Source organism: Bubalus bubalis, chromosome 13 (genome assembly GCF_019923935.1).
Source record: "Bubalus bubalis isolate 160015118507 breed Murrah chromosome 13, NDDB_SH_1, whole genome shotgun sequence".
NCBI classification, from domain to species: domain Eukaryota; kingdom Metazoa; phylum Chordata; class Mammalia; order Artiodactyla; family Bovidae; genus Bubalus; species Bubalus bubalis.
Genome location: NC_059169.1, coordinates 2200843 through 2226716, shown reverse-complemented (window position 1 = coordinate 2226716; position 25874 = coordinate 2200843). Strand labels below are relative to the sequence as shown.

General features: G+C 48.4%; 1 protein-coding gene across 1 annotated transcript in view; it reads right to left on the bottom strand.

The window, feature by feature from the left end:
* COL4A1 (collagen type IV alpha 1 chain) overlaps nucleotides 1-25874 on the bottom strand; it is a 137744-nt gene that overhangs the window by 51029 nt on the left and 60841 nt on the right. Inside the window, exons 3-11 of the mRNA XM_025263080.2 lie at nucleotides 5119-5208; nucleotides 4981-5025; nucleotides 3851-3895; nucleotides 3683-3745; nucleotides 3138-3191; nucleotides 2973-2999; nucleotides 1600-1683; nucleotides 1451-1513; nucleotides 82-117 (exon numbers count right to left, since the gene is read on the bottom strand). Of these exons, the coding sequence (XP_025118865.1) occupies nucleotides 82-117; nucleotides 1451-1513; nucleotides 1600-1683; nucleotides 2973-2999; nucleotides 3138-3191; nucleotides 3683-3745; nucleotides 3851-3895; nucleotides 4981-5025; nucleotides 5119-5208 (507 nt within the window). The remainder of the gene's footprint in view (nucleotides 1-81; nucleotides 118-1450; nucleotides 1514-1599; nucleotides 1684-2972; nucleotides 3000-3137; nucleotides 3192-3682; nucleotides 3746-3850; nucleotides 3896-4980; nucleotides 5026-5118; nucleotides 5209-25874) is intronic.

Below are 25874 nucleotides of genomic sequence, written 5' to 3'. Positions count from 1 at the left end.
AGAGACTAAAGAATGAGTTACAGCAACGTCACGACGGCCTCACACTAACGCAAAGAAAGACAAATGGAAAACAATCTTTACCTTTTCACCTGGAGGGCCAGGAGGGCCTGGAGGGCCCTGGAAGACAGAGCATTTTAATTAAATACGGTTCACAATCCTGGTGTGCTTTTTTGTACCAACGTTATCTTCAGGTGCCATGGTTAGCGCGATAGTTTGTTGGATATTACATGTTTTTCCTGTACTATAGAACAGTTAACCTTTGAGAGCAACCAGAAATTAGTCCAAGATAATTACTAATAGGGATGAAAATCCCTCATAATCCCAGGGGTTCCCGGTGGAACCCACTGAGCTGAGCGTGTGCTGGGTGATCAGAGAATGGATAAACCCACCACCAAACCCCAGGACTCTCAGGCGGGCTCAAGTGAGGATGGCATTCTCACATCACCCATTCCTAGTGAACGGGGCACTCCCAAGTAAGCTCTGTTAATATGAACTCTCTTTTGCTCCCAAAATGTGTGAGTAGGAGGAGCTGATGCTGCCCTTCTGTGGAGAATCATCAGCTGTGAAGGAGGCTGATAGCAGAGCAGAGCTTCCGGAAGCTGTTCTCTGAGCTCAGCTTCTAGTCGTCACTACAAACACAGCTCAGCTTCTTCACAGCCTGGGCTGTGTCCACAGCCCCCAGGAGAGCAGGTTCCTGGATGTGACTGTGTTCCCACGAGTGAAGGTGCAGGGCGGAGCCTGCTCATCCGTCTCTGCATCCCCCTGCTCACGGGACGCACTGGCATCCTCACAGCCCCACAAGTAATTCACATGTCACCCGGGGGATGTCTCCACCTGTGACATGTGACATCTCTTTATAATCCTTTCTCCACGGCTCTGGGGGCATACGGACCATAAACACCAATCAAAAACTCCCTTAAGATAGAAGCTCAAACAGAATACTATTAAGAGTCCACTGCACCGCAGTGAACTCCACTCAACACTCGGTAATGACCTCACAGGAAAAGAATCTAAAATGAGGGGATTATGTGTAACTGATTCTCTCTGCTGTGTACCTGAAACCAACACAGAATTGTAAGTCAACTATACTCCACTAAATAGAAAGCAACGAAATTCTGTCAAGCAATTATCCTTCAATTAAAAAGATAAATAAATTTAAAAATATATATATAAATTCATTCTTGAATCCGAATTGAAAGGGTCACCACCGTGTAAAGTTTTTTGGCCCAGCTTTTTCTTTTATCCTGGAACACAGCTGGTAAACAACGTTGGGAGAGTTTCAGGCGGACAGCAAAGGGACTCAGCCATACATGTACCTGGTATGCATTCTCCCCCAAGCTCCCTCCCATCCAGGCTAAAGTGTTCATTCCATTTTACGAGTCTTCACACCTCAACGCGGTTGTTCTCTGAATGACAGCCTCAGAGAGAGACTCCCCACCCCGAGACTTACTGGTGGTCCAGTGAATCCTGGGGGGCCGACGGGGCCTTGCAGTCCTGGCAGACCTGGTGAACCCTGTAATTCACAGAGAAAGAGAAGAATTAAGACGCAACCCAGGCGGAGACTCGGCTCAAGCTTGGAATCGTCCAGCCAGTACTCACGGGTGCTCCCGGCTGTCCAGGATATCCTCTTTCGCCTTTCAGCAGGGTCCCTGGTATATGGCCCAGAATCTCACCTGGATCTCCCTGGGGGGTGGAAGACAAGGCACAAACACTGATGTTCATGGAAAGAGACTGAACGCCCATGGAGTAGGGGGCACAACCGCTGGTGTGGGACAAGCCCAGGTCTGCGGTTCAGCCTCCGCCTATGCTTGGGATAAGCCGACCGGCCGTCTCCTCTGGTCACTCATCTTAACGACCAGCACGAAGACAGAGCGCGTGGACCGCTGAACAGAAGGATGTGGGGCGCTCCCCATAATGGGCCCCGGGCAGGCGGGGGTCTAGACAGGGGCCCGGCTCTGGTCAAAAGGCTGTGCACATCGGCCGCTCCCGCAAAAGAAGGGTCATCTTTCAGGACAAGACCCAGCGCAGCCACATTCAGAAAAGCAGGGGATGCGTTTTAGGCACCGACGCGGCCCGGCCCCGGTGCCCAGACTCGGGCATTGCCAGGCTGAGGCCAACGGGGAGGCCCCTTTTCAGACGAGGTGGGCATTTACATCCGCAGGTGTGAAGGACTACAGTAATAAAGCAGATGACATTCCACTCTGGGGGAGGAGGGGCTGGGGGCCACCCACCCCAGCGGTTGAGAAGAAAGACTGACTCCCAGGAAGAAAGGAGACCGCCTCCAAAACCGTACCCACGCCCTTCCCTGGGTCCCCAGCCTGCACCCCTGCCCCTCGGACTGTGGGCCTGCAACCTCACAGTCACACACCTCCCCAAAATAAGGAATCCACTTTATCTCAACATATTGTAGTTATATATCAAAACATATAGACTTAGATTAATATGTAATATAAATATTAGAATAATAAGTAAATATTATAGAACAATGTACACTGTATTACCTATTATACAACATATAAAACATTTTACAATACTATATTTGTATTTTAATTCCCTCTCCCTCCCTCCACCATCCTCATGTGTGCGTGCTGTATACATGTGGTGCACACACATTGCACAAGCGTGCCCTCGCACACCCCTCTGGCTCTGTTTCTCTGCCAAGACCTGCTCACAGCACCACCCGGGGCTCAGGACAAGGAGCTTCAGGGACCCATATCTGTTACATTTCCCCCTCAAACTATGCTTCCCATCACCGATTATTTCCTATGAAGAAATGGACCTGGTGTTGAAGCTTTAGGCTCTAAAATTTAAGTCTGTGTGCAGGACTTCAGTGCTCTTTTAATGGTGCAGAGTTTAGGCAAACAGGTTAACAGGCAACCGGTCAACCAAAGTAATTTAAAGTAAGTTTATTTCTCGTGGCATCTGTTTTACACAGATGCCTGGAATGAATCCAGGAAAATAAAACAACATACCTTCATTCCCGGTAACCCTGGTGGTCCCTAGAAAAGAAAACGTTGGCATTAAGTTTTGTTTTCCTCAAAAGAACATTAAGATACGGGCGGGGGGAAGGAAAGGGAAAGGCAGTTGAATGAGGAGAGAGGAATGATCACACCCTCATCAAACAACCCAATACTCACGGGATTTCCGGCGAATCCAGGCAAACCGGGAGGTCCCACAGGCCCTCTCTCACCCTGGGGACAGAGATAGTCACTCTCGAGGGCCGCCAGGGCACAGGACCTCATCCCAGAGGCCCCATCACTTTCCCCGTCCTGCCCTCCAGGAACGCTGCATTTGCTGGTAAAAGCCATTGTCTAAAAATTGCTATGAGCTGCATTGCTCACTGCTGCCTCATGTTGGAAGAAATATATTTGAGAATACACCTAACAGGGACAAGAATTAACACTAGCATTTTCTTATTTGCTTTGGTAATAGACTAGAGGTGAGAGATTTCGTGGTGAAAACAACTTTAGAATAAAAGTCTACAAAATAGAAAGGCTTAATGATGTCTTTCCTGAACACTAAACATGGGAAAACTGTTTCCTTGCCAAAGAAAGACGTAACACAAGTCACTTCCCAACTGTGGCAACTAAACCTGTGTTCACAGGACAACTCTGCCCAACTGCTCCACATGCAAAGTCAAATAAACGTGCACCCAGCCGGGAGGACCCCGCTCTAACTTTACCTTTGTCCCATTGCATCCAGGAATACCTGGGGGACCTGGAGGACCATCCTGGCCAGGAATACCCTGCAATTAACAAAATGAACAAGTAAACAAGTTAGAAAATCATCAAGCTACTGTAACACACATCAAACATCTCATAAAGGAACTAGAAGCCTTTTATATACATACAGGAAGTCCTGGGTTTCCAGGGTAACCAGGCACTCCTGACGGTCCCTGTAGGGATGGAAATGAAAAGGTTTTCACTGGGTGCGGGAGAACCCCATTTTCTCCCACCACACCCTCCTGGATAAGGATGTCAGACTCTCACTGCTGGCATTTGGAACATCGACCCCGAGCAGACAGAGGCGACCGAGGACCCAGCCCAGGGGTGGGCTGGAGATGACCTGGAGTTTCAGTAGCAACTCTTCATCATCAAACCCTGGTGATTAATTACTTCTAAAATCAAGGCTGCACACCCACAAGATAACTCTGCCCTCGTTTCATCCTTTGTAATTTCTAGGAGATGAGAGATAGATGTACAGACAGAGAGATGGGTGGATGGATAGATAGGCAGATAGAGAGAGAAAGAATTTACAGTAAAATCTCAGACAGTTGGGAAGAAGAGGGTAGGCATAAATCAGTTTCCTGAGGGAAGAAAGTCAGAGCTCTTCCTGGCTGAAATCCAGATCTTCACTGCAGACAGTTACAATGCTATCTGTTATCTTTCTGCCCCAAGGAGGATCCAGCAAGGCTGGGCACACTTCCCTTCCAAGAAGTAACAATAACACAATTAAAACGTTTACATTTTACAGCCTCTTCTATTTTTCAAAGATTTTTTCAAAGAGCTCCCTGCTTGCACATCCCAGGAGCGGGCACAGCAAAGACAGCAGAGCGTCAAGAAGGAAGATGGACGTGGATCTGAACACGTCACTACTTTTCACACTGACCGAAGGCATCTTTGATGAAGACCTGGAGACGCGTCATCCCCTCCCCCAGTGAAATTCGCCCACGGGAACCCCTGAGGAAGGAGCCTCGGGAGAAGCCAGGTGTCGAAAGGACAGGAAGTGAGCCCGTCGAGGGGCAGGCCTGGAGGAGGGGGACACGGGCCCATCACCCTGGGGCCCAGCGCCCAGGGCAACCGCTGTCCACGCTGAGGACAGAGGTGGATGAAGGGGCCCAGAGAAGGGGGAGGGGGACAGGAGAGACGCCCCCGGACGGTCTGGAGGCGGCGGGTGGGGGTCCGGAGCCCTCCCCCTGAAAGCATCGCTGTATCAGAGCCCATCCACAGGCGTCACCGACCCCACGGCCCCTGTACTCACTCTCGTCCCTTTCGTGCCGGGCAGTCCGGGCTCGCCGGTGTCACCCTGGAAGGGACAGACAGGACACGATGACCCACAGCGATGACAGACCATCTCAGGCCCAGCCCCTGGCCCCGCGCCCATGAGGGCCAAGCTCACCTTCTGTCCTGGTGGTCCCTGCGGCCCCTCGGGTCCTTGCATTCCGGGAAACCCGATGACCCCTTGTAACCCCGGGAGGCCTCTTTCTCCCTGCGGAGGAGGAGGGAGCCAGTGAGACGGAGGGCGGGTCGAAGGGAGCGGAGGAAAGAGCAGAAATGGGCCCCGGTCAGCATCACCCCGCATCCCGCCTGCCAGAGCCTGCTGCAACCCAAGTCGGACACGTCTCTGCTGTCTTTAAGCTCCTTTGAGGGCAGGGATGTCCACAGATGATCCCTGGCCCAGCGTTATCTATATACTATACTCCAAATGCTAAATAACTTGTTGGGCAAAAACAACGGAGAGTTGGGGTTTTTTTCCCCACTAAATTGTTTAGGATAGTTGGGGTTTTTCTTGTTTATAACCTCCTTTGATGAGTGATGCTGTGTTGACAGACATGGCACTGAGCTTCTGAGAGCAAGCTCCGTCGAGGCTTCCCTTCGAGGCGTGCGGAGGCAAAGCTCACGGTCGGCGTCTCAGCGTCAGATGCTGAGACCCCCCTCTGCCACCAGCAGTCTGATGACGGGCCTCCCCGAGCCTCTCTTCAAACTGGCTTTGTGCAAAGGCAGAATCAAGGTTGAATTACGGTCTCTGCCCGCGTGGAGCAAAAAGAAATTCAACCTATTTTTTAAAATAATGGATATTATTTGGGGTCCACACATGCGGCTGCGATTCAGAAAGACTGGGATGTTGGGCCTTGAGGGGACCCTTGAAAGAAGAAAACAAAATTAATACATGAAGAGATGGAAGAAGGTAATTCAGGCTTGACGAAACTAACGAGAAGAAATACAAGTGGGACAAGAATGTGGAGAAATGAGGTACTACTGTTTGATCCTGGAAATGTGGTTTCCTGTACAGGCATCAACAACACAGTGGCCTAATTAAGGATAATTACAGAAGACAGCCACACTTAGACTGTCCACGGGAAATAGCCCAAAATAGGGACAAGAATCCAAGAAAACCTATTTTCTTCAGAGTATATGGACTTTTTTGCACCCAGGCGGCACAGTGGTAAAGAATCTATTTTCCAATGTAGGAGACATGAGTTCGATCCCTGGTCGGGAAGATCCCCCGGAGAAGGGAAAGGCTACCCACTCCAGTATTCTTGCCTGGAGAATCTCATGGACAGAGGAGCCTGGCGGGCTACAGTCCATGGGTTCACAGTCAGACATGACAGCGATTGAGCATGCATATGGACTTCAAGGCAACCTCACGATCAAACTGAATAAGCATCTTTAGCCAATTTTTAAAAACGGAAGGCACGTCAGAGATTATAGCCAGGATTCCTTACTTCCCCCACAGTCATGTTAGTTCAAAGGGAAAAAAAAAAACTGACAAGCTGCACAGAACAAACATTTGCGCATGTGCTCAGTCGCTTCAAACTCTTTGTGACCCCGTGGACTGCAGCCCGCCAGGCTCCTCTGTCCCTGGGATTCTCCAGGCAAGAACACTGGAGTGGGCGGCCACGCCCTCCTCCAGGGGGTCTTTCCAACCCAGAGATGGATCCCGCATCTCCTATCTTCCTGCATCAGCAGAAGAGTTCTTACTACTAGTGCCACCTGGGAAGCCACCTGGGGGTAAACAAACATTTGCCCTCCCCAAAGAGCACATTACCAAGAGCTCCTTGAAGATTTTAACCTTGCATAAATGAAAGAACACAGAACAAAGACTCCCAAAGTCATCCTCCTCTCCAAACCGCCCAGAACCTGCAGACCCCAGAACCTGCAGGGGAATTATGTGCCTGTGCATTTTAAAACATGCATTTATGATTATTTTTGGCTGCACTGAGTCCTCGCTGCTGCGCACATGGGCTTTCTCTAGTTGCGGCAAGCGGGGGCTACTCCCCAGGTATGGAGCCTGGGGCTCTCACTGTGGCAGCTTCTCCCGTTGCACAGCGCAAGCTCTCGAGTGCCCGGGCTTCAGCAGCGGCAGTGTGCTTAGAGGCCCCATGGCATGCGGGCTGCTCTGGACCAGGGGTCGAACCTGTGTACCCTAGCGTTGGCAGGCAGATTCTTAACCACTAGACCACCAGGGAAGTCCCAACATTTTTCTGCAACGTAGGAATGTGCTTCTGAACAAAAGTCTCCATCCACTGGGCCTCCACAGGTTGCGGGTGTCGTTGGCAGGAGGCTGGAAACAGCGTGTGAATATATGGGGAAGAAGCAAGTGATTTCTAACTCCAGAGGATCCCATCAAACAGGACTAAGTGGAGGAAGGAAAGCCAAGCTCTGCAGTTTGGCGCAGCTGCCTAGACCAGCTGCATCCGGGGACCAACCAGGAAGAGCAGACGCAAACGTCCCCGGGGCCCTGCAGAGGCCTGGACACAGAGCGCCACGCCAGCCCGTCCTCCCTGGGAAAGAAAATCATTCTCAGGCCATGTCCAGGGGTAAAGCTCCTTAAAGGCATTCACTCTTCACCTAAACGACAGCAGACGCCAATGCCCAAATTCCTGGAGCTGGAGATGTACAGAACACTGACATCAGATCAACCTCTTCCCTGGATTCAGATATGGGAAGATTAGGCCCCAGATACAACTGAACTCCACACAGCTGGCTAAAAAGTAAACGAACATTGAATGGCGTATCCTCAAATAGCCTGGCATGTGATGGGAAGGAGATGTCAAAGGCACGCCGGCGGAAAAGCTTCCCAAGTGCGGGGTGGCATATTTTTAGTGCTCGGTTAACACTGGTGGCATCAGCGGGAGGCCCAGCACAGATAAGATTGTATAATTCTCGTTTTCATCGTGGAAGGCATGGAGGCCCAGAGCCGGATTAGCTGATTCCTGCAAGTTTCTCACTGAGTCAGCATCCAAGCCAAAAATAGAAATGAGGTCAGCCTCTACCTCGGTCCGTGTTTTTTCTAGGTCACTAGAGCAAGCTGGTTCCCAGAAAATATTAAATAGCTCGCCCACAGCAAGTTAGCCCCTTTTATGTCCATTTCACAGATAAGGAAATTAGGCCCTGATGTTTCACTGACGTGTCACATGTCACCGCTGACCCGTGTGCTCCTGGGAACAGAATTCAGAAATCCGAATTCCCAAGTCCTGGCTTTTGCCACAGAACACATTCTTTCCCAAATGTCACCGGAACACTTGAGCAAGCCCCAAATCCCAGGAGTTTTGGAATTAAGAAGCTAAAAAGGAAGTGACTCCTCCATGGACATGGCTCTTGCCATCTCGCACACATTTTTTTTTTTTAAGTTTCCTAATCTTTTGTTCAGACACAAATAATCTAATATCCCACATGTTATCCTGGGCACCAGAGCAGAGCAAACAGGCAGGATAAGGATTCGAACGGCTATACAATTAGCAGTACACAGCACAATCTGCAGGCTGGCCCAATTCTTCCTCCGAGCTTTCAGCAAATCTCCACGAGGGTCACAGGGAAAGCAGAGCTGGGCAGGTGAGGCAGAGGTTCTTCCTGCCAGTCCTTTTGAAGCCAGACTCGGCAGCGGTGAGCCCTCGTGCGCTGGGGCTCACGGCTGAAGGTGCACAGTCGAAATCAGCGAGAGGCAGGACCCCTCAGTCATCTCTTTCCCGGGACGTGCTGGAGGCAGGGTCCGAGAGGACCTGGGAGCCCACGTGAGCCCCAGTCACGGCTACCACGGCAGCGAGAACTTAGCGTGGAGGACGAGACAGAGACGTGCGCACGATCCTACGCAAAATGTTTTGAGACAAAAACAGCTTTAACAGCTTTACTCCTGAATATCAGTGCAGTCTACCACACTAATTAAAAAAAAAGTTTATATACCAATCATGGGAGTGACTATCATTCTATCTTCAAATGAGGAAATTCAGAATTTGAGAAGAGAAACTAGCATGCTATAAAGAAGAAAGAATACAGCCATGGAGAATGATCTTGGTATCAAAATTAGCCATTCTAAATTAGGCATGAAATAGAGCTTCATGCATGGAACAATTTACAAATTTTTTATCATACATCATCTACAGAAGGAGATAACGCCAGTAGGAGATTTTTTAAAAATCCATAAAATGTGGGAATAGAAGAGTTTTTTAAAAATAGTATCCAATTATTTCCCTTCCTTCTAAAATACCTACAGACAAAGTTCATGATTGAAATCCAATGTTAGAATACATCATCCCCTTAAAATCTCAGTCAAACCTCCAAATATTAATAAAGCCCCCAGGATTGCGAGGCTGAAAAAGTGAGACAGTTCTAAGGATAATACAGAAAACATCATCATCAATAACAACAACAAAAAAAGCTGAAATTAACATGAAATATATCAGACTAAGCCGTCTTCAAGCATCTGACAGTCAGAGGCCCCATGACGCCTGTTTCAACAGCCAACATGGGATCACTGTCTTTGAGCCGAACTCCGAATCCTTTTATCATTTTTAAAATGATATGTTCATGGATGGTCACCACGGACTGAAAGCCAAGGAAAAGTCCTGCCCGAGCCCTGGGCCCCTCTCAACGAGGGACTGACTGTGAGGGGCAGAACCGTCTACACGCGCTTGTTCACCCATCGGAAAGCAGAACACAGCCACGAAGGGTGCTGCCCGCAGAGGTCCCGCAGTGGGCGTTCATCTCTCGGAGTTAAGCACTTTACAGGCAGGGGTATTTCTCATTCACTCAGCGTTTGGCACAGCCTTGGAAAGTCAGTGAATGGATGGCGAGCTAACCAGCAGGATCACATGAACGTACGAAGAGGGAGGGCTTTATCTTCACAGCCTAAAAGCTTTAAAACAAAGTAACATGGTTGCTGGGCAGGACAGAGTCCCTGGCCTCCCTTTCCCAATTTAAAGCCCCACGGGCACCATAGAGCCTGGAACCACCACTGGCCAAAGAGGAAACAGGAGGAGAGAGCCGTGGGCGGGATGGGACACTGAGTCAGCTCTTTGGGGCCTTGAGACTTCAATGTCCAAGCAAGGCTGCGAATAATTGAGGGAACAAAAGTATGTGCATTTGGAGCCAGCGCTCACCAAGCACTCAGAGCTGGGGAGGCGATTTCGGACCATGGGTCACAGTCAATGGGGGACTTCGGGGCTGGGCCAAAAATTCCACAAGTCCGATTCCTGGAGCCCAGCAACCATCAGACATCTGCAGGATCATTTCCTGAATGCCGATGCTGCTGGGAAAGTGGTGGGAAGGCGAGGCTGGGTGTCACGGGGTCATGGAAAAACTGCGGGACGAGGCCCCACTGAGCTTCATCACACCAGGAAGCTGGACATTATGGCAGAAATCCTGCCACTGCTGCAGCGGGGAGAGAAGGAGCACACGCACGAGCAGAAGCCTGAAAGGGCCTGGTTTTCCTCAGAGGAAGACGAGAACACTGACTCTCCTCTGCACCACCAGACATACACCCGGAACCTTAAAAGAATGAATATGTCAACTCAACGCAGGCCACGTTTAGGGGAGGGAAGGATTAGGAGTCTGGCGTTAGTAGATGCAAACGACTATACAGGATGGATAAGTAACACGGTGCTACTGTACAGCCAGGGAACTGTGCTCAAATCTGAAGATAAACCACAGTGGAAAAGAATATTTAAAAGCACGTGTATATATAGCGACTCAACAATATATACATAAATGAATCACCTTGCTGTACAGCAGGCATTACCACATTGTAAATCAACCACACTTCAGTTAGAAAGACTGAAAAACAGGCTGTCAGACTCTGTGACCCCATGGATATACAGTCCATGGACCTCTCCAGGCCAGAATACAGCAGTGGGTAGCCTTTCCCTTCGAGGGATCTTCCCAGCCCAGGGATCGAACCCAGGTCTCCTGCATTGCAGGCAGATTCTTTACCAGCTGAGCCACCAGGGAAGCCCAAAAACACTGGAATGGGTAGCCTATCCCTTCTCCAGGGATCTTCCCAAACCAGGAATCAATCCAGGGTCTCCCACATTGCAGGCAGATTCTTTACCAGCTGAGCTACAAGGGAAGCCCATAAAAATAGGCTACATTCCTTTAAATATAACTGAAGACGGTTTCACACGTCTTCTCTATCATTATTACTATTTCATGCATTTAACACTTAAATATTAAACTGCATGTGTGCTAAGTCACTTCAGTCGTGTCCGACTCTTTGCGACCCCATGGACTGTAGCCCGCCAGGCTCCTCTGTCCATGAGATTTTCCAGGCAGGAATACTGCAGTGGGCTGCCATTTCCTTCTCCTAATATTAAATTAGGAAAGCGTAAAATCCTCCTGCACCCAGAGCATGGCTTCATCTTGTTTGTCTTCTTCCCCAAAGTGTCATTTCTGCTCTCCAGGTTCGGTGCTCTTTCGCTTGAGACAGTCGGTAGGAGGCTCTCGGCGTAGTTGTCTCCGCTGGTCTGGAGGGGATATGCCAGGAGCTCGAGCAGTCACACACCGGGGTGGGGACATGAGTGCATTCCCCGTCTTTCCACATGCAGAGGATGACAAGAGCCAGAGAGGTGTTAAAAAGGAAAAAGGGCTCCTGCATCCATGGCCTTCACGTTCCGTGAGATCCAGCCTCTTTCCTAAGAGCCTCCTGAGCCCACTCAGTCCCTTCTCACCCTCGGGGCTGGTCTGGGCAAACAGACCCTACATGGCCCCTCATCACACGCAGCTCGACATTCCTCTCTTTGGCTACCATCAGGCTAGTGGTGACGTGCTCTCAAAGACTCTGGAAGCTGCAGATAATCGGGTTTGTATGAAAAGTGCGTTTTCCAGTAGACATGTATGGATGTGAGAGTTGGACTCTGAAGAAAGCTGAGTGCCAAAGAATTGATGCTTTTGAACTGTGGTGTTGGAGAAGTCTCTTGAGAGTCCCTTGGACTGCAAGGGGACCCAACCAGTCCTTCCTAAAGGAGATCAGTCCTGGATGTTCACTGGAAGGACTGATGCTAAAGCCAAAACTCCAATACTTTGGCCACCTGATGTGAAGAGCTGACTCATTGGAAAAGAACCTGATGCTGTGAGGGATTGGGGGCAGGAGGAGAAGGGGACGACAGAGGATGAGATGGTTGGATTGCATCACCGACTCAACAGACATGAGTTTGGGTGAACTCCAGGAGTTGGTGATGGACAGGGAGGCCTGGCGTGCTGCAGTTCATGGGGTCGCAAAGAGTCGGACACGACTGAGCGACTGAACTGAACTGAACTCATGAAAAGCGGGACAGACACAGTGCCGAGGTTCAGGAGACGGAGCTGGCTGGGGGTACAGCAAGTCGTCGGAAAGCCTTCCTCTCTCTGCTGACATGTGGACCGCAGCTCCGACCCTGGGGTCTCCGCCCCAAGACTCTTGAGCAGACACTCCCAGCCCCTGGAGCTGTGTCCATCCAATGGACAAGGGCCACCCACACCCGGCGGGTGGGTCAGCAGCTTCACGCTGCCCACTGACATGGCGCTAGCACAGAAGTCTCCCCAAGAGGCCATGTTCAAGGGTAGGTTTCTGCTGGATAAACCCCGATCTGGAAACACTATTTGAGCCCATGATGAATTCTGGCACAATTCTGGGAATTTCAACATCGCTGTGAAAGTCGGTCACTAGCGCTAAGCTCAAATCATACATAATATGAAACAAGCAGAGCAGCAATCATGGAGGAAACACATAATAAATGTTATTAATCAGTCAACATTTGCCAAGAAATAAAGCTGTAGATACTTTCTGATCTACCAAAATCTACTCTGCATGTCACGGGGTGAGAAAAAAAATGAATTATAAAGAGTTCTTCATAAAACACTTTCTAAAGAACCATTCCTCAACCCAAGAGTAACTTGAAGGAGCCCTGAGTGCCTTGTTACTATAAACAATTTAATAACTCTTCCCCAAAAGCCAGCTAAAAGCAAACTTTCCAGCTTCGCTGATCCAGTTAAAAACTTACTAAAATGACAGGCAACTTGAGGGCTGACAAATTGTTGGTGGCAAAAAACTTCAAATTTTCCAAAGGTTCTTAGGACTCATAAATAAATTTCAGAACTTCTCCGTCATAAGAGCCGAGTATCAGCGATGGTGGACAAAGATTAAAGCTGTCAGCAGTGGCGAGGGTCTTTAAAAGCAAATATTTTCTTCATTAATTTGTATCAGGCTCTTTCTGAAAAAAATCATTCTAAAACACTTCTGTTAATTCTTACTCCAAAGCAGTAATCTGCTCAAAATATTTTAAGTATAAATATTTAAAGTCATTCCCCCAAGTAGTCAGCTTCCTAAATTAGAAAGAAAAGAAAAATATTTTGATAATGTTTTTCCAAAGTCTGGTGGGTGTATTCCATCAAATCATGTGTATACATTTCCAGTTAATCTTTAATCGATAGCTTCGTCCACTTTACCATCAGACAGCAGAGTTCTGTTTCCATTACGCTTCCTCATGCTCTGTTAATACATTCAAATTTAAATGGGAAGGTTCAATGTCTTGATGAGTTTTCCTGTGGACCCCGGTCCAATAACCCTCCACTCACATCCATCATCTTCTGGGCTTCAGCCTAAGTCCAGGCTCTCAACCACCTCCCAGGCCCAAACAGTGCTCATTCCCTAACCCCCACCATCCCTTAGCATCCCAGCACATCCATGGAATCTCAGCTAAACATCCCTTCATTGAGGTTGTTGTTCAGTGGCTAAGTCGTGTCTGACTCTTTGCGACCCCATGGAATGCAGCACGCCAGGCATCCCTGTTCTTCACTATCTCCCGGAGCTTGCTCAAACTCATGTCCATTTAGTCAATGATGCCATCCAACCATCTCGACCTCTGTTGCCCCTTTCTCCTCCTGCCCTCAATCTCTCCCAGCATCAGGGTCTTTTCCAACAAGTCAGCTCTTCCCATCAGGTGGCCAAAGAACTCCTAAACACAAAGCAATTTGAAGGCAACTTTTACACCTTATCTATGACATTAAATTAAGAAACAGTAAAGGAACCATGAGTACATCATGCAAAATGCTGGGCTGGATGACTCACAAGCTGGAATCAAGATTGCCAGGAGAAGTATCAACAACCTCAGATACGCAGATGACACCACCCTAACAGCAGAAATGGAAGAGGAAATAAAGAGCCTCTTGATGAAAGTGAAAGAGGAGAGTGAAAAAGCTGGCTTTAAACCCAACATTTAAAAAGCTAAGATCGTGGCCTCCAGTCCCATTACTTCATGGCAAATGGAAGGGGAAAAACTGGAAACAGTGACAGATTTTATTTTCTTGGCTCCAAAATCACTGCAGACAGTGACTGCAGCCACGAAATTAAAAGATGCTTGCTCCCTGGAAGGAAAGCTATGACAAATCTAGACAGATATGAAAAAGCAGAGACATCAGTTTGCCAACAAAGGTCCGTAGAGTCAAAACTATGGTTTTCCTAGTAGTCATGTATGGATGTGAGAGTTGAACCATTAAGAAGGCTGAGCACTGAAAACTTGATGCTTTCAAACTGTGATTAGGTGGAGAAGACCCTTGAGAGTCCCTTGGACTGCAAGGAGATCCAACCAGTCAATCCTAAAGGAAATCAACCTGAATACTCATTGGAAGGACTGATGCTGACGCTAAAGCTCCAATACTTTGGCCACCTTATGCGAAGAAGTGACTCATTGGAAAAGACCCTGATGCTGGGAAAGATTGAAGGCAGGAGGAGAAGGGGGCAGCAGAGGACGAGATGGTGGATGGCATCACTGACTCAATACACATGAGTTTGAGCAAGCTCCAGGAAATAGTGAAGGACAGGGAGGCCTGGCATGCTGCAGTTCCCAGGATCAGGATCCCGAAGAGGTGGATATGACTTAGCGCCTGAACAAGAAAGCCCCCAAGGGCTCTGGCTTTCTGCCACTAGAGGGCGCTGTGGGTCCACACTTCCCCCATCAAAATTTCCCCCAGTAGACCCTGAAAGCATTCAGCCTTTTTTTCTTAAATATTCATTATCTTAATATACTAATGTTAAATATTTAGTGCCACTGAAGATATCAGTGCAGACACAGCTAAGAGAAATCATTTTTTATAAGCCTGCAACACAGATCACTATGGGAATGAATTTTAATTTGAATTCAAAAATGTAATTACAAAAAAAGAGTGGGTATGTATAGACGATTCACTCTGCTGAACAGCAGAAACTAACACAGCACTGGAAAGCAACTATACTTCCGTTAAAAAATGTAGCTAAAATTAAATAGAAAACTCGTAACCTGAACACTGAGCCTATTAAGTAACATAAATGCTGTGACCCTAGAAATAACGTGAATTGTGGATGTTTTACAGACTGCTTTCTGCACCCATTTTTTAAACCCAGAATCTAACAATAATACAAGGGGAATATAACAATAACACAGGGTGTGGGAGTAAATTCAGCTTTGTAAATGATTGGAAATAGTATATTTTGAAACAATTCTGCAAAACAGGTACAAATATGGTAGTAAGAGGTCTCTAAGAAACAATTTCTAAATATCCAACTGCTGGTAAAATTTACTTGAAGAGTCTTATCTGGTCCTTCTACTCTTATAGGAAATACATACTTGAGGTCATTTAACCATTCTCTTGATTTTTGTCATTTAGAAAGGGGGAAACAAATCCAACCAGATTTTAAGAGCTCCCCAAAAGGTAATATGGGGTACTCTTGAAAATCAAAATCAGGAATGTTTCTGCCTAAACCTATTACTTCACAAGCAGTACAGACTTAAAACTTTAAAAGCAGAACAGCAGTATGGACATAAAAGGCCTGACAGCAGCTTGGAAGTTCACTGAGCTGGCGGCCCTGGGAGGCTGTGTGTGCTGTGCACTTCAGGCAGGAGGAGGCAAGATTACCTACAGCTGGGGACTGGCCTGGCACGGGCGGGCCTTGCCTCCAGTGCCCAGAGTGGCACAAAGCCACCTCGGCGGGGCCTCAGAGGGCTGAGAACCTGCCTGCAAAATTGCACCTTTACCAGCACAGGTGCCTTTTCAGTGTTTAAAAGTCCCCTGTTCTTGTGCTCACTCGCCTTTATCAAAATCCTATGTCCTAACTTACAGACTGTGGGGGGAGGAGTGAGCCTGAAGGAACACAATTGTTGCAAACAAAATAACAACGGGAGGTCAGGAGCTTTTGGAGTTTAGACAAGGAAAAATGCATCACTTTTCCCAAAAAGACACTTTGCTTTATTTTTACTACCTACAAACCAACAACCCTGAGGCCTAAAGACATGCACTGTATGTCATCACTGAATTTTAGAAATACCAATTAGTACACAATGTCTGAATAGTCCTTGGAGAGCTAAGGATGTTATTAACTTGAACTTGAAAATGAACGTGGGTGTGTGACAAGGTTCTGGAAGTGCGTGCATCCTGAACAAAATTAGGGCACATAAAAGTCAGGAAATGCCACAATCTAGGTCAGGGAGGGTTTTTTTAAAAGTCTGTGCTAACAGTAAATATGAAAAATGCAAAAGGACTATTCTGACAATAACGATTATCATTACTAACATAAAAGGCATGCAAGGTATTCTTTAGGTTTAACCTTTAGAGGAACTGCCAATTGGCAATTAAGAAAAATGTCTTCTTAAAAAAACGTTCAGTGCATTTATCTATTAAAACTGGGTTTTAGAGGTACCCTACCAGGGGCATTCCCTGGGCCCCCACACCCGGCACAGAGAGCACACAGTAGGTGCTCACTAAATATTTTCATGCGTGAGTAAGGAAACACAACATGCTTAAGGTTCCAAAGAAATAATACAAGCCTACCAAGAGCATGCAGGTTTAGGAATTCCATTTCAAACCTGACTACAAAAATAGACACCTCTGCTCCGGGTGAGTGAGCGGAGCTTTGGGGAACCCTACTTTGCAGTCTCATGGTGGACTGATGATGCTGTGTGACGAGGCAAGAACCCCAACTTGGAAGCAAAAGATTTCAGTCCTGGCTGGAGCATCGATCACGTGGACTCCCTGAAAATCCGTTTCGCCCTCTTAAGATAGGACCCTGCCTCTGCCCCTCTTTCCCATGGGATCTCATAAGAGTCAGATTTGGTTTGATGGAGTTTTCAGAGTGACCCTGCATTGCCTCAAACACTGAACAAATGTTTACAAACCGAACCCTCCTGACTGTGGTCCATTTAAACACATCCCTTTTGCTTCTGTCTTTAAGCTTCCATGTCTGTGAGGTCCATGGCGTTTCCTATATGGCCACAAAGTATTTTAAAAGAGAATGAAAATGCAGTGTTGGTCTCTTTTTTGATGCTATCGGTCATGACCCAAGAATTATCTCATTCTTGTTTTTGTGGCTAAATTTAACGTAGGAAACTCAGCATTTCTTGAGTATTTAGCAAAACATGACAGGTGTGGGAAATTCCTCCTTTATCTTATGCACAGGGTTTCTCGGTTTTTCCTTAATGAGCATGTTTGCTAGCAATTCCTTTCAAGGCCAGGGCATCGTATTTACTCTCTGGTGTCAGCCTGAGTCTTTCTGAGGCCAGCACGTCACCAGCTCATCCCACTGAGATGACAGAGGCCCCGGGACCCTCCTCTTCTGTTTATTCCGTGAGGACCTGAGAAACACGTATTCAGATGCCTCAAATGATTTCCTTTCCCTCCAACCAAGTTCCCTGTTATCACATGGCTAATAACACTTGCCCCAACATGCTGCAAGAATGTCAAGACTTCATTAATCAAGATCAGAACAGGGCCAAGGAGGTTAAGACATGACAAATCAGTTCCGCACGTAATACAACACAGCACAGGCCAAGCTTGAGGCTTCACAAAACCTATTAGCGCAGCCTCCTCAATGAGAAAGAGCCGTGCTGAGATCGATTCTAATTAATAACCGAATTTTAACCTGTTTTCAGTAAAGACCACAGTATGTTTTAAAACATATGGTGCCTTCAGGAAAGAAATGGAGCATGATGTTGAAGGCAATTTTTTGGTCAAGAATGATTTTAAAACTGAATAGTTAGGAGAGGTATCGTTATTGTCATTTAGTTGCTAAGTCGTGTCCAACTGTTTTGGGACCCCATGGACTGTAGCCCACCAGGCTCTTCTGTCCGTGGGATTTCCCAGGCAAGACTAATGGAGTGGGTTGCCATTTCCTTCTCCAGAGGATCTTCCCAACCCAGGGATCGAACCCATGTCTCCTGCGTTGGCAGGGGGGTTCTATACCACCACTGAGCTACCAGGGAAGCCCCAGAAAAAGCATATGATTGCACAATCAATCCCAAATAAGGGTACATATATTAACACAACAAATAGCTCCTTCTTAAATACTTATAAAGAGCCTTCACTTTGACGCTGTTCACAAAATCAGCAGTGTGTTTTCAAAAGATAACGTGGGTGCACGTTTTTACCCAGGGGCATGGTCAAATCATTAAAAAATTTAAACGAGCAGTTTTACCGTATCTATTTTTCAGAGGCGTTTAAGGTTCAATTTATATGACAGTTTCCTGTTTTGTTAATTCTAAGTTACTTAATGCCGACAGATTAAAACATTACACTCTTTGGCTAGGAGCTAAGTTGCTGAAACAGGCAAATCACATTATAGTCTGTAAATTAGGAGATATTAATGTTCTCATAAAAAACAGAGAACAGATTATAAAGTATTAAAACTGTGTGACATTTTCCCATGTATCCTGTATTTAAATTTAACAAATCAACTTGAAGACAGATGACCCAGTGGATAAGTGTGTTAGAGAAAGACAGACAGGATGGAAAGAGGGGGAGGGGGTGCTTGAAGGTCAGACGCAACCTCCGGCCACGCCGCTTCACGTTCTGCAGCCTGGGGGTCTGTGCCATCCAGCACAGCCACAGGGGTAATTTCCCTTTGGCCACAGGAGGCTGATCAGTCAAGCACCCTGAGGTGGCCTTTCCTTCTCTCTCCTATTCCAGATATGAAATTGCCAAGTTTGTAAAAATTCCTAAGCTCCCACAAGAATTCCAAGCCAGGGGGAGCCCCCCAGACATCCCGAAGAGGACAAACAGGCTTCCAAACTCAACGCTTCTCCACGGGGAGGACCAGCACCTACAGGGAGAGATGGCTGAGAAGCAACCACCTCACAGCTACTTGATGTTCCAAGCCAACGGACCGCAGCTGACCACCTGGGTGCAGAATCGCAGAGGAACAAATACGACAGGGACAGGGAGCTGGCCCTACCCCCGGGGCTCGTGAAGAGCCTCGCGGAGCATGCCCGGCCTCCCGGCTCCCCCCCTCTGCCCCAGAAGCAGAGCCTAGCCTGGCGACCTCAGGCTCTGGGGGCACCGTTGCGGTCACCCACGGGGAAGGGGTCTGGAAAGCGGGACGAGGTGGGACGAGGTGGGACGAGGGGACAGACACCGCTCCCTGTGGCCACACGCTCACAGCTGACACCGTGCGGGTGTCCTGAGACTTTTCAAAACAGAAAAAAAGGGAGGGGAAGACCCAGGGGACTCAAGAACGGCTACCTTTCACATCAGCAGGCTGGAGAAGTGAATGAGGAAGGCGCGGGAGCCAAACGCCATGAATCACATTCCTGCCCTCTCCGCATACATCACTGAGAAAGCATTCAAGGCTGAGGACATGTCTGCCTGAAAAGTGCCAGCCCGTTAAGGCCTGACCTTCTGCGCGCAGATCAAGGGAGCCTCTGACCTTGACTGCATACCAGCAAGGCCCAGCGGCGCTCTGACTGCATACCGCAGCTCCTTCTGGTAAATTACGCTTTAGAAAGGGCAGCATGGCAAAGCGCTACGAACCCCTGGCCTCTACAGGGCAGCCCTGAAATCAGAGACAGTAGACACGTGGATTCTGAAAGTTTAAGAGCTCCGAGTCCACCTTCTCCCTGTTGGAAATTTAGATCAAAATGCCAAGACTCCTTTTCAGGTTGAAAAACCCACCCCAATCACAAGGACCCAGGTGAACACAGCCACCATGAGCCAGATCCTTAGAGGGCCAGCCCGTGAGAGGCATCAGAGAAGCTGCTCGGGACACACACCCCCAACCCACAAAAGGCTGGGCTCCCTGGGACTCTCTCTGAATCCACACTGCTCTGGGTGCCCCCCACCGACCGCTGCAGAGAGCACGGCTGCCTCTTCTCTTCAAGTTGTCTGGGCTCTAACGTCACCTTCCTGACTTGGTCCCCTGGAGTCCCTATCACATCCAGGAAGAGTCTTGGACAGCGACCTCCAACACTGCCCATGAAGAAAGAGGAAAAGACCCCCGGCTAGAAGCCCAACCAGACCACAGGGGACAGAGGAGTTGGGGGTTGGGGCGGGGGAGGGATCTAGGCAAAAAGGGTGTGTGCACATGTGTACATGCCTGTGTGGGTGTGTGTGCACGCAGGCAGGGGAGATATGGGGGGGAAGGCAGGCCTCAGAGGACGTGCAGCAGGGATGCTGCACAGAAGAACAGGTGCACCTGTGCAGGGGAGTGAAGGAGGCAGATGCTCAGCCTGGGGGGGGCACGTGGCCTGGGGGGCAGAGCAGGATGGGCAGAGCTCCAGAGAAGGACAGAGGAGAGCCATGTGGCCCACGCAGGGAGGCGGGTGAATGCCAGGAGCCAAGGTGGAGGAAACCGGAGCATCTTCAGAGCCCTGGGGGTGGGGACACGGCCCCCGAGACCTCAGCTCCAGTGCCCACCCCCAGAGCCCCGGATCCACGGGGCCCTGGAGAAGCGAGGCGTCAGTGGGGACCCACATCCAGCGTCTTTAAAACAGAGTATTGCTCTGCTCATGATTCCAGATGTTCTTCCGAAAGTTCCTGTTAGCTTTTCTGGAAGTCTTCCTCCAGCCGTAGATCATGTCTGCCCCAGGAGGCAGGGCGTTCCACAAGCTGTCAAGTCAGGGTCTCCTGCAAGAACGGGGCATCCGGCAGCCAGAGCGGGGAGGAGCCCGGGAGCCGAGCCACCTCCCGAGACGGGGGGTCACGGCCTCCCGGGCACACCCAGGGCCCAGCCTGTGTGGTCCAGAGTCAGACAAGGTACTAGAGCCTCCGTACTGGGACTGAGGCAGCAAACCTCGGGGGCGCCGGCTTCCGCCCGGGGAGAGACAGGGCCCAAGGCTCGCCACCCAGGGCAGCCATGGGGGGAGGATTTGAACAGCAACACCCGTGAGGAGCAGGTGGACATCTGATGGAGCAGAGACCGCGTCACTCCCGGGCCTCCTGGGTCCAGAGACAGATGGTCTGCAAACAAGGTTCATCCACGTACCTCCCGCCCTCGCGTGTGAGACGCAGAGCAGCTGGGAGAGGCCCTGCTTAGAAAAGAGAGACGACCAAGGGCCCACCCCACCCTGTAAAGACGTAAGGTCTTGATGAGGAAGCGAGAAGCCTTGAGGAGCAGTGCTATCCACGGCCTTTCCCATAGTGCCCAATCAGGGCAAACTCGATTAAAAAAACAGGCGATCAAGACCGGAGCCCAGCTCACGTGTCCTGAGCCTGCGAGCTGCACTCCACTGTCGGCTGCTGGGAAGCTCAGAGTCCCCGTCCCTGACCAGCTCGGCTCCAGCCCCCACGGGCTCACCCTCATGGCTCTGCTTTCTCTGCCCCCTCGGGGCTCACAGCAGAGCGTTCAGGGCAGGGTGACTGCTGCCGCTGCCTGTCCCTGGGGCTGGCATGTCGGTAAGGACGGGTGCCAGCCACCCCCTAGATCCATCAGCTTGCAGCCACTGATGGGCAGAACCTCAACAAGACTCCTGGAACGGAGGCGGGCGGGGGACAGGAGACGCAGGCGGCTCACTGCATCCACCGTGGACGGACTGAGCTCCTTTACTACCTCGGGAAAACCATTTCCCAGTCAAGTGTTTATCCAGATACTGCAGGCCTCAGAGCTCACACCAACCAACCGAGAGCCAGGGCTTTCTCACCTGTGATCAGTGAACCAACACAGGACGTCAGCTGCCACAATGAAACACCCACTCATGAGAAAAAAAAACTGTGGACAAGTCCTCAAACTCTAACAAAGACACGTGGGAGAGAATCCCATCTCTCATTCGTCACTAGGAGTGTCTTCCGGCTCATTGTAGGTTGGTCTACAAAGCACAACTGTATTCAGATGAAGGCGACCCGAGAGGGACTTCAAACCAGAAGGTTGTGCGGATGGCATTTCAGGGAGGAGGTGAGAACTGACAGCTGATTTCCGAGTGGAGAGACCCAGAGTCAGTTGGACTCGGGGCCAGATAAGCATGATGCTTTTTCAAAGCCACGTGGCTGTGGAGGCAGGCCACGCCACCCGTGGACAGAGTGTGCACGGGAGATGTTCACGTTTCTACGGGGCTCGTTGAAGGGAAAATAGGACCCTGTGGCGCCCGGTCCCCAGGGCCATCCGGCCCCCTTGTTTCCTCTAAGTCCTCCTTTGTTTAGTCACGCACGGCGTTGAGCCACCCCGGGAGGACGGGGCTCTGCGACGCCATTTCTGGGTGCAGTTCTCCAAGCCCAGGCAGCAGTCATCCCATGTTTCGTGCCAGACGGAACCGCATTTCACTGGCTTGTGACCTTCCACCAGCAAACAGGAGGAAAATCCACGGCACGGCTGTGCTTCGTCAGGGTCGATGCTGACTCTTTGATCTTGAATTAAAACATGCAGCATTTTGCTCCTTCTAGAAGAAAGCTAAGTTCCTGCCGACCACTGTTTGGTCAGGATCCTGTTTACAAAAAAATAGCGTTTTCTATTAAGAGTCAAGACGAGGACGGTCAGGGCCGGGCACCACTGATGAGAGTGTCCACTCACACGAGCAGTTCTGGGCTTTAAAGGACACGAGATTCCACTCAAGACCTTTAATTTTGAAATTAAAAGATGCTTACTCCTTGGAAGGAAAGTTATGACCAACCTAGATAGCATATTCAAAGCAGAGACATTACTTTGCCAACAAAGGTTCGTCTAGTCAAGACTATGGTTTTTCCAGTGGTCATGTATGGATGTGAGAGTTGGACTGTGAAGAAGGCTGAGCGCTGAAGAATTGATGCTTTTGAACTGTGGTGTTGGAGAAGACTCTTCTTGAGACTCATTTGGACCGCAAGGAGATCCAACCAGTCCACCCTGAAGGAGATCAGTCCTGGGATTTCTTTGGAAGAAATGATGCTGAAGCTGAAACTCCAGTACTTTGGCCACCTCATGCGAAGAGTTGACTCATTGGAAAAGACTCTGATGCTGGGAGGGATTGGGGGTCAAGAGGAGAAGGGGACGACAGAAGATGAGATGGCTGGATGGCATCACTGACTCGATGGACCTGAGTCTGAGTGAACTCCGGGAGTTGGTGATGGACAGGGAGGCCTGGCGTGCTGCGATTCATGGGGTCTCAAAGAGTCGGACACGACTGAGCAACTGATCTGATCTGATTCCATCTCAACGTGGAACGAAGATCAACTCACTCTTTTGTGAAGCTGCACTGGATGAGGTCATTCCAAGTACAGTTATAGATCCATAAAGGTAGAAGTTTTATGATTAAAATCTATCTCCAGTGTAACAGGTCTCAGAAGCAGAGGGCAAAGGGGCAGACTTTAAGTAATGGAGAGAAACAGGAAAGATGAGGTGGATGCTGGGGGAGGTGTGGCTCACGGTCCCCTCCGTGGTACCCAAGAGGGACCTTCTAGCGACATCCGCGCACAGGGAGATGTGTGCGTGAAGGACAAAAGAAAACCACTAAGCATGGATCTGCTCTTAATGGCTTCCCCACAGCATAGGGTTGATACTTCACTCTTGATTCAGGCATAGTTTTTTAAAATCCGCCCCCCGCCTTTTTTTTTTAAACAAGGAACCATCAAGAAGACAAAAGTAGGTGAATGTGGAAACCCACACTGATTCTCACGATGACTCTGCCAGATGATGATTCATGTCCAATATGTGGAAATAGGAAATAGGAGACATCTGGAAAAAATCTTGGCATTGCAAGACACCAGGGAAAACATGGAAAAGGAAAGAGTCTGCATTAACCCATCTACCCAGCACACAGGAAGAGAAGTGAGCCGTCAGAGCCAGGGGTGGACGCTTTGACCCCAAGGCGATTAAAGTGGGCACTTGGGGTGTTGAAATCCATCGTGTGGCAGAAATAAAGCGATTCTGCTCATAAGTTCCCCTTTAAAAATACCTCGAATAAGGTAAGTTGACTTGGGGAGGAGAAGAATTTGGACACTGCTTGTAATTATATGGGTGTCAGGAAAAGCAGTTAACAGGAAAAACCTATAGAGGTACTTGAAACGTAAGGAGGGTGAATAACAGGAGAGTTGGTTCCCCTAATGAGTCTGGAAATGGATGATAAAAATACAGTGTTGACTAGAAATTGGATGGCTGTTCCAGACAGACCTCCCAAGTGAGAACATCTCATTTTTCCTCCACCAAGACCATCCAAAAGCTACAAACAGGCTTCCCAACAATGGTGCTGTGATTCCGCAAGCATCCGACATCTCTCTGATTCAGGTGCTGGGAGCTACAAACAGGCTTCCCAACAATGGTGCTGTGATTCCGCAAACATCTGACATCTCTCTGATTCAGGTGCTGGGACAGCTGCTGTCTTGATGGAACGGTCCTTCTCTGTGAACCGACAAGTCCTCAGCTTGCCTGCGTCTTCGGTTTGAGAATCCAGCCCCCAAATGCACCAGCGAGCAAGCTCATCGCCACATTTACCCCAACTTCAAATTTCAGCTACTGCTAAGATGATGTACATACATGACATTTTAAATGTCCCAAGTGATTTTTAGGTACCATACCTTTCCCTTGATCCTTACAGCAAAACTAGGAAATGGTAGGTCGTACGTCATTTCCCTTTTTCTCAGGAGAATTTGGTCAAATGACTTGGTGGAACACACACGAGAACCCAGGCTCTTAGCCTACCAAGCATCCTTTTGTAACGGCTGCTCCTTGATTTGAGAAACAGAGCGGTCTGTAATCAAGTGAGTTTGGAAAACCGCAAGGGATAAGCCACCCCTGAAGGTTCCAAAGCTGTAACGAAAGGTTCTGAGATGTCCTGGGCTGCAGCTCGTGCCCCCAGACTTATCTGTCCCCCTAGTGACAGCGGAGGACCCCTTGGCATTCCATTCCAGAGGCCACAGCAAGAGCGTCCTCCAGGTGGACTGAGGACCACATCTGCGGAAAGGCTGAACTGGCCGCCACTGCCCTTTGGGAAATGCTCAAAGCATCTATAAAAACAGAGGTTTCCAACCAGTCTCACAAACAATACAAGTAATTACAAATACACTAAACAAATCTTAATTTTATTAAATAAATCTCCTATGTTACAGTAAGTTGTGCTCTTTTGGCATTTATACTTCATGTCTTAGAAGCAAGAAAATGAAATTTCTTTTTAATCTAATATACTAGATTTTGAAATCCTCACTAATTCATATGTGGTATGGTGCCTCCCACAGAGTTAGTGCTTAATTAATAAATTAGTGTTTTTATTAATAATTCATTGAGCCCAGATCAGTTAATTTACCCAAAGTTCCAAAGAGTTTACACAAAGATATTCATTTTCATTTACTTAAGTAAAAAATAAAATATCTGGGAAGAAACATGATGCCTTTAATATTTGGAACAGTGGTTAAATTTCATTTATGGGAAAGAAATTTTCTATGTTCTAATAAAAATTAATAGAAAGATAAGCTTATTTTTCAATAATCTTTGAGGTCTCAAATCTATGCTACAGAGAACTAAGAATAATAAGAAATGAAAAGAGAATAACCAATTGATATATAAAGCATAACATACAAAGCAGTGTCTTCAATTCCCATGTATAAAGTAAAAGAAAGATCGACGAAAATAAAGATACAAAATAAAATTAAAAAAAAAACCTTAATGATATAAAAAAAAAGAAAATAAAGATACATATAAATTGAAGACTAATGAATTCTCAAAAAATGGCAATGAAATATAGTCCTTGTCTCAGAAAGGGAATT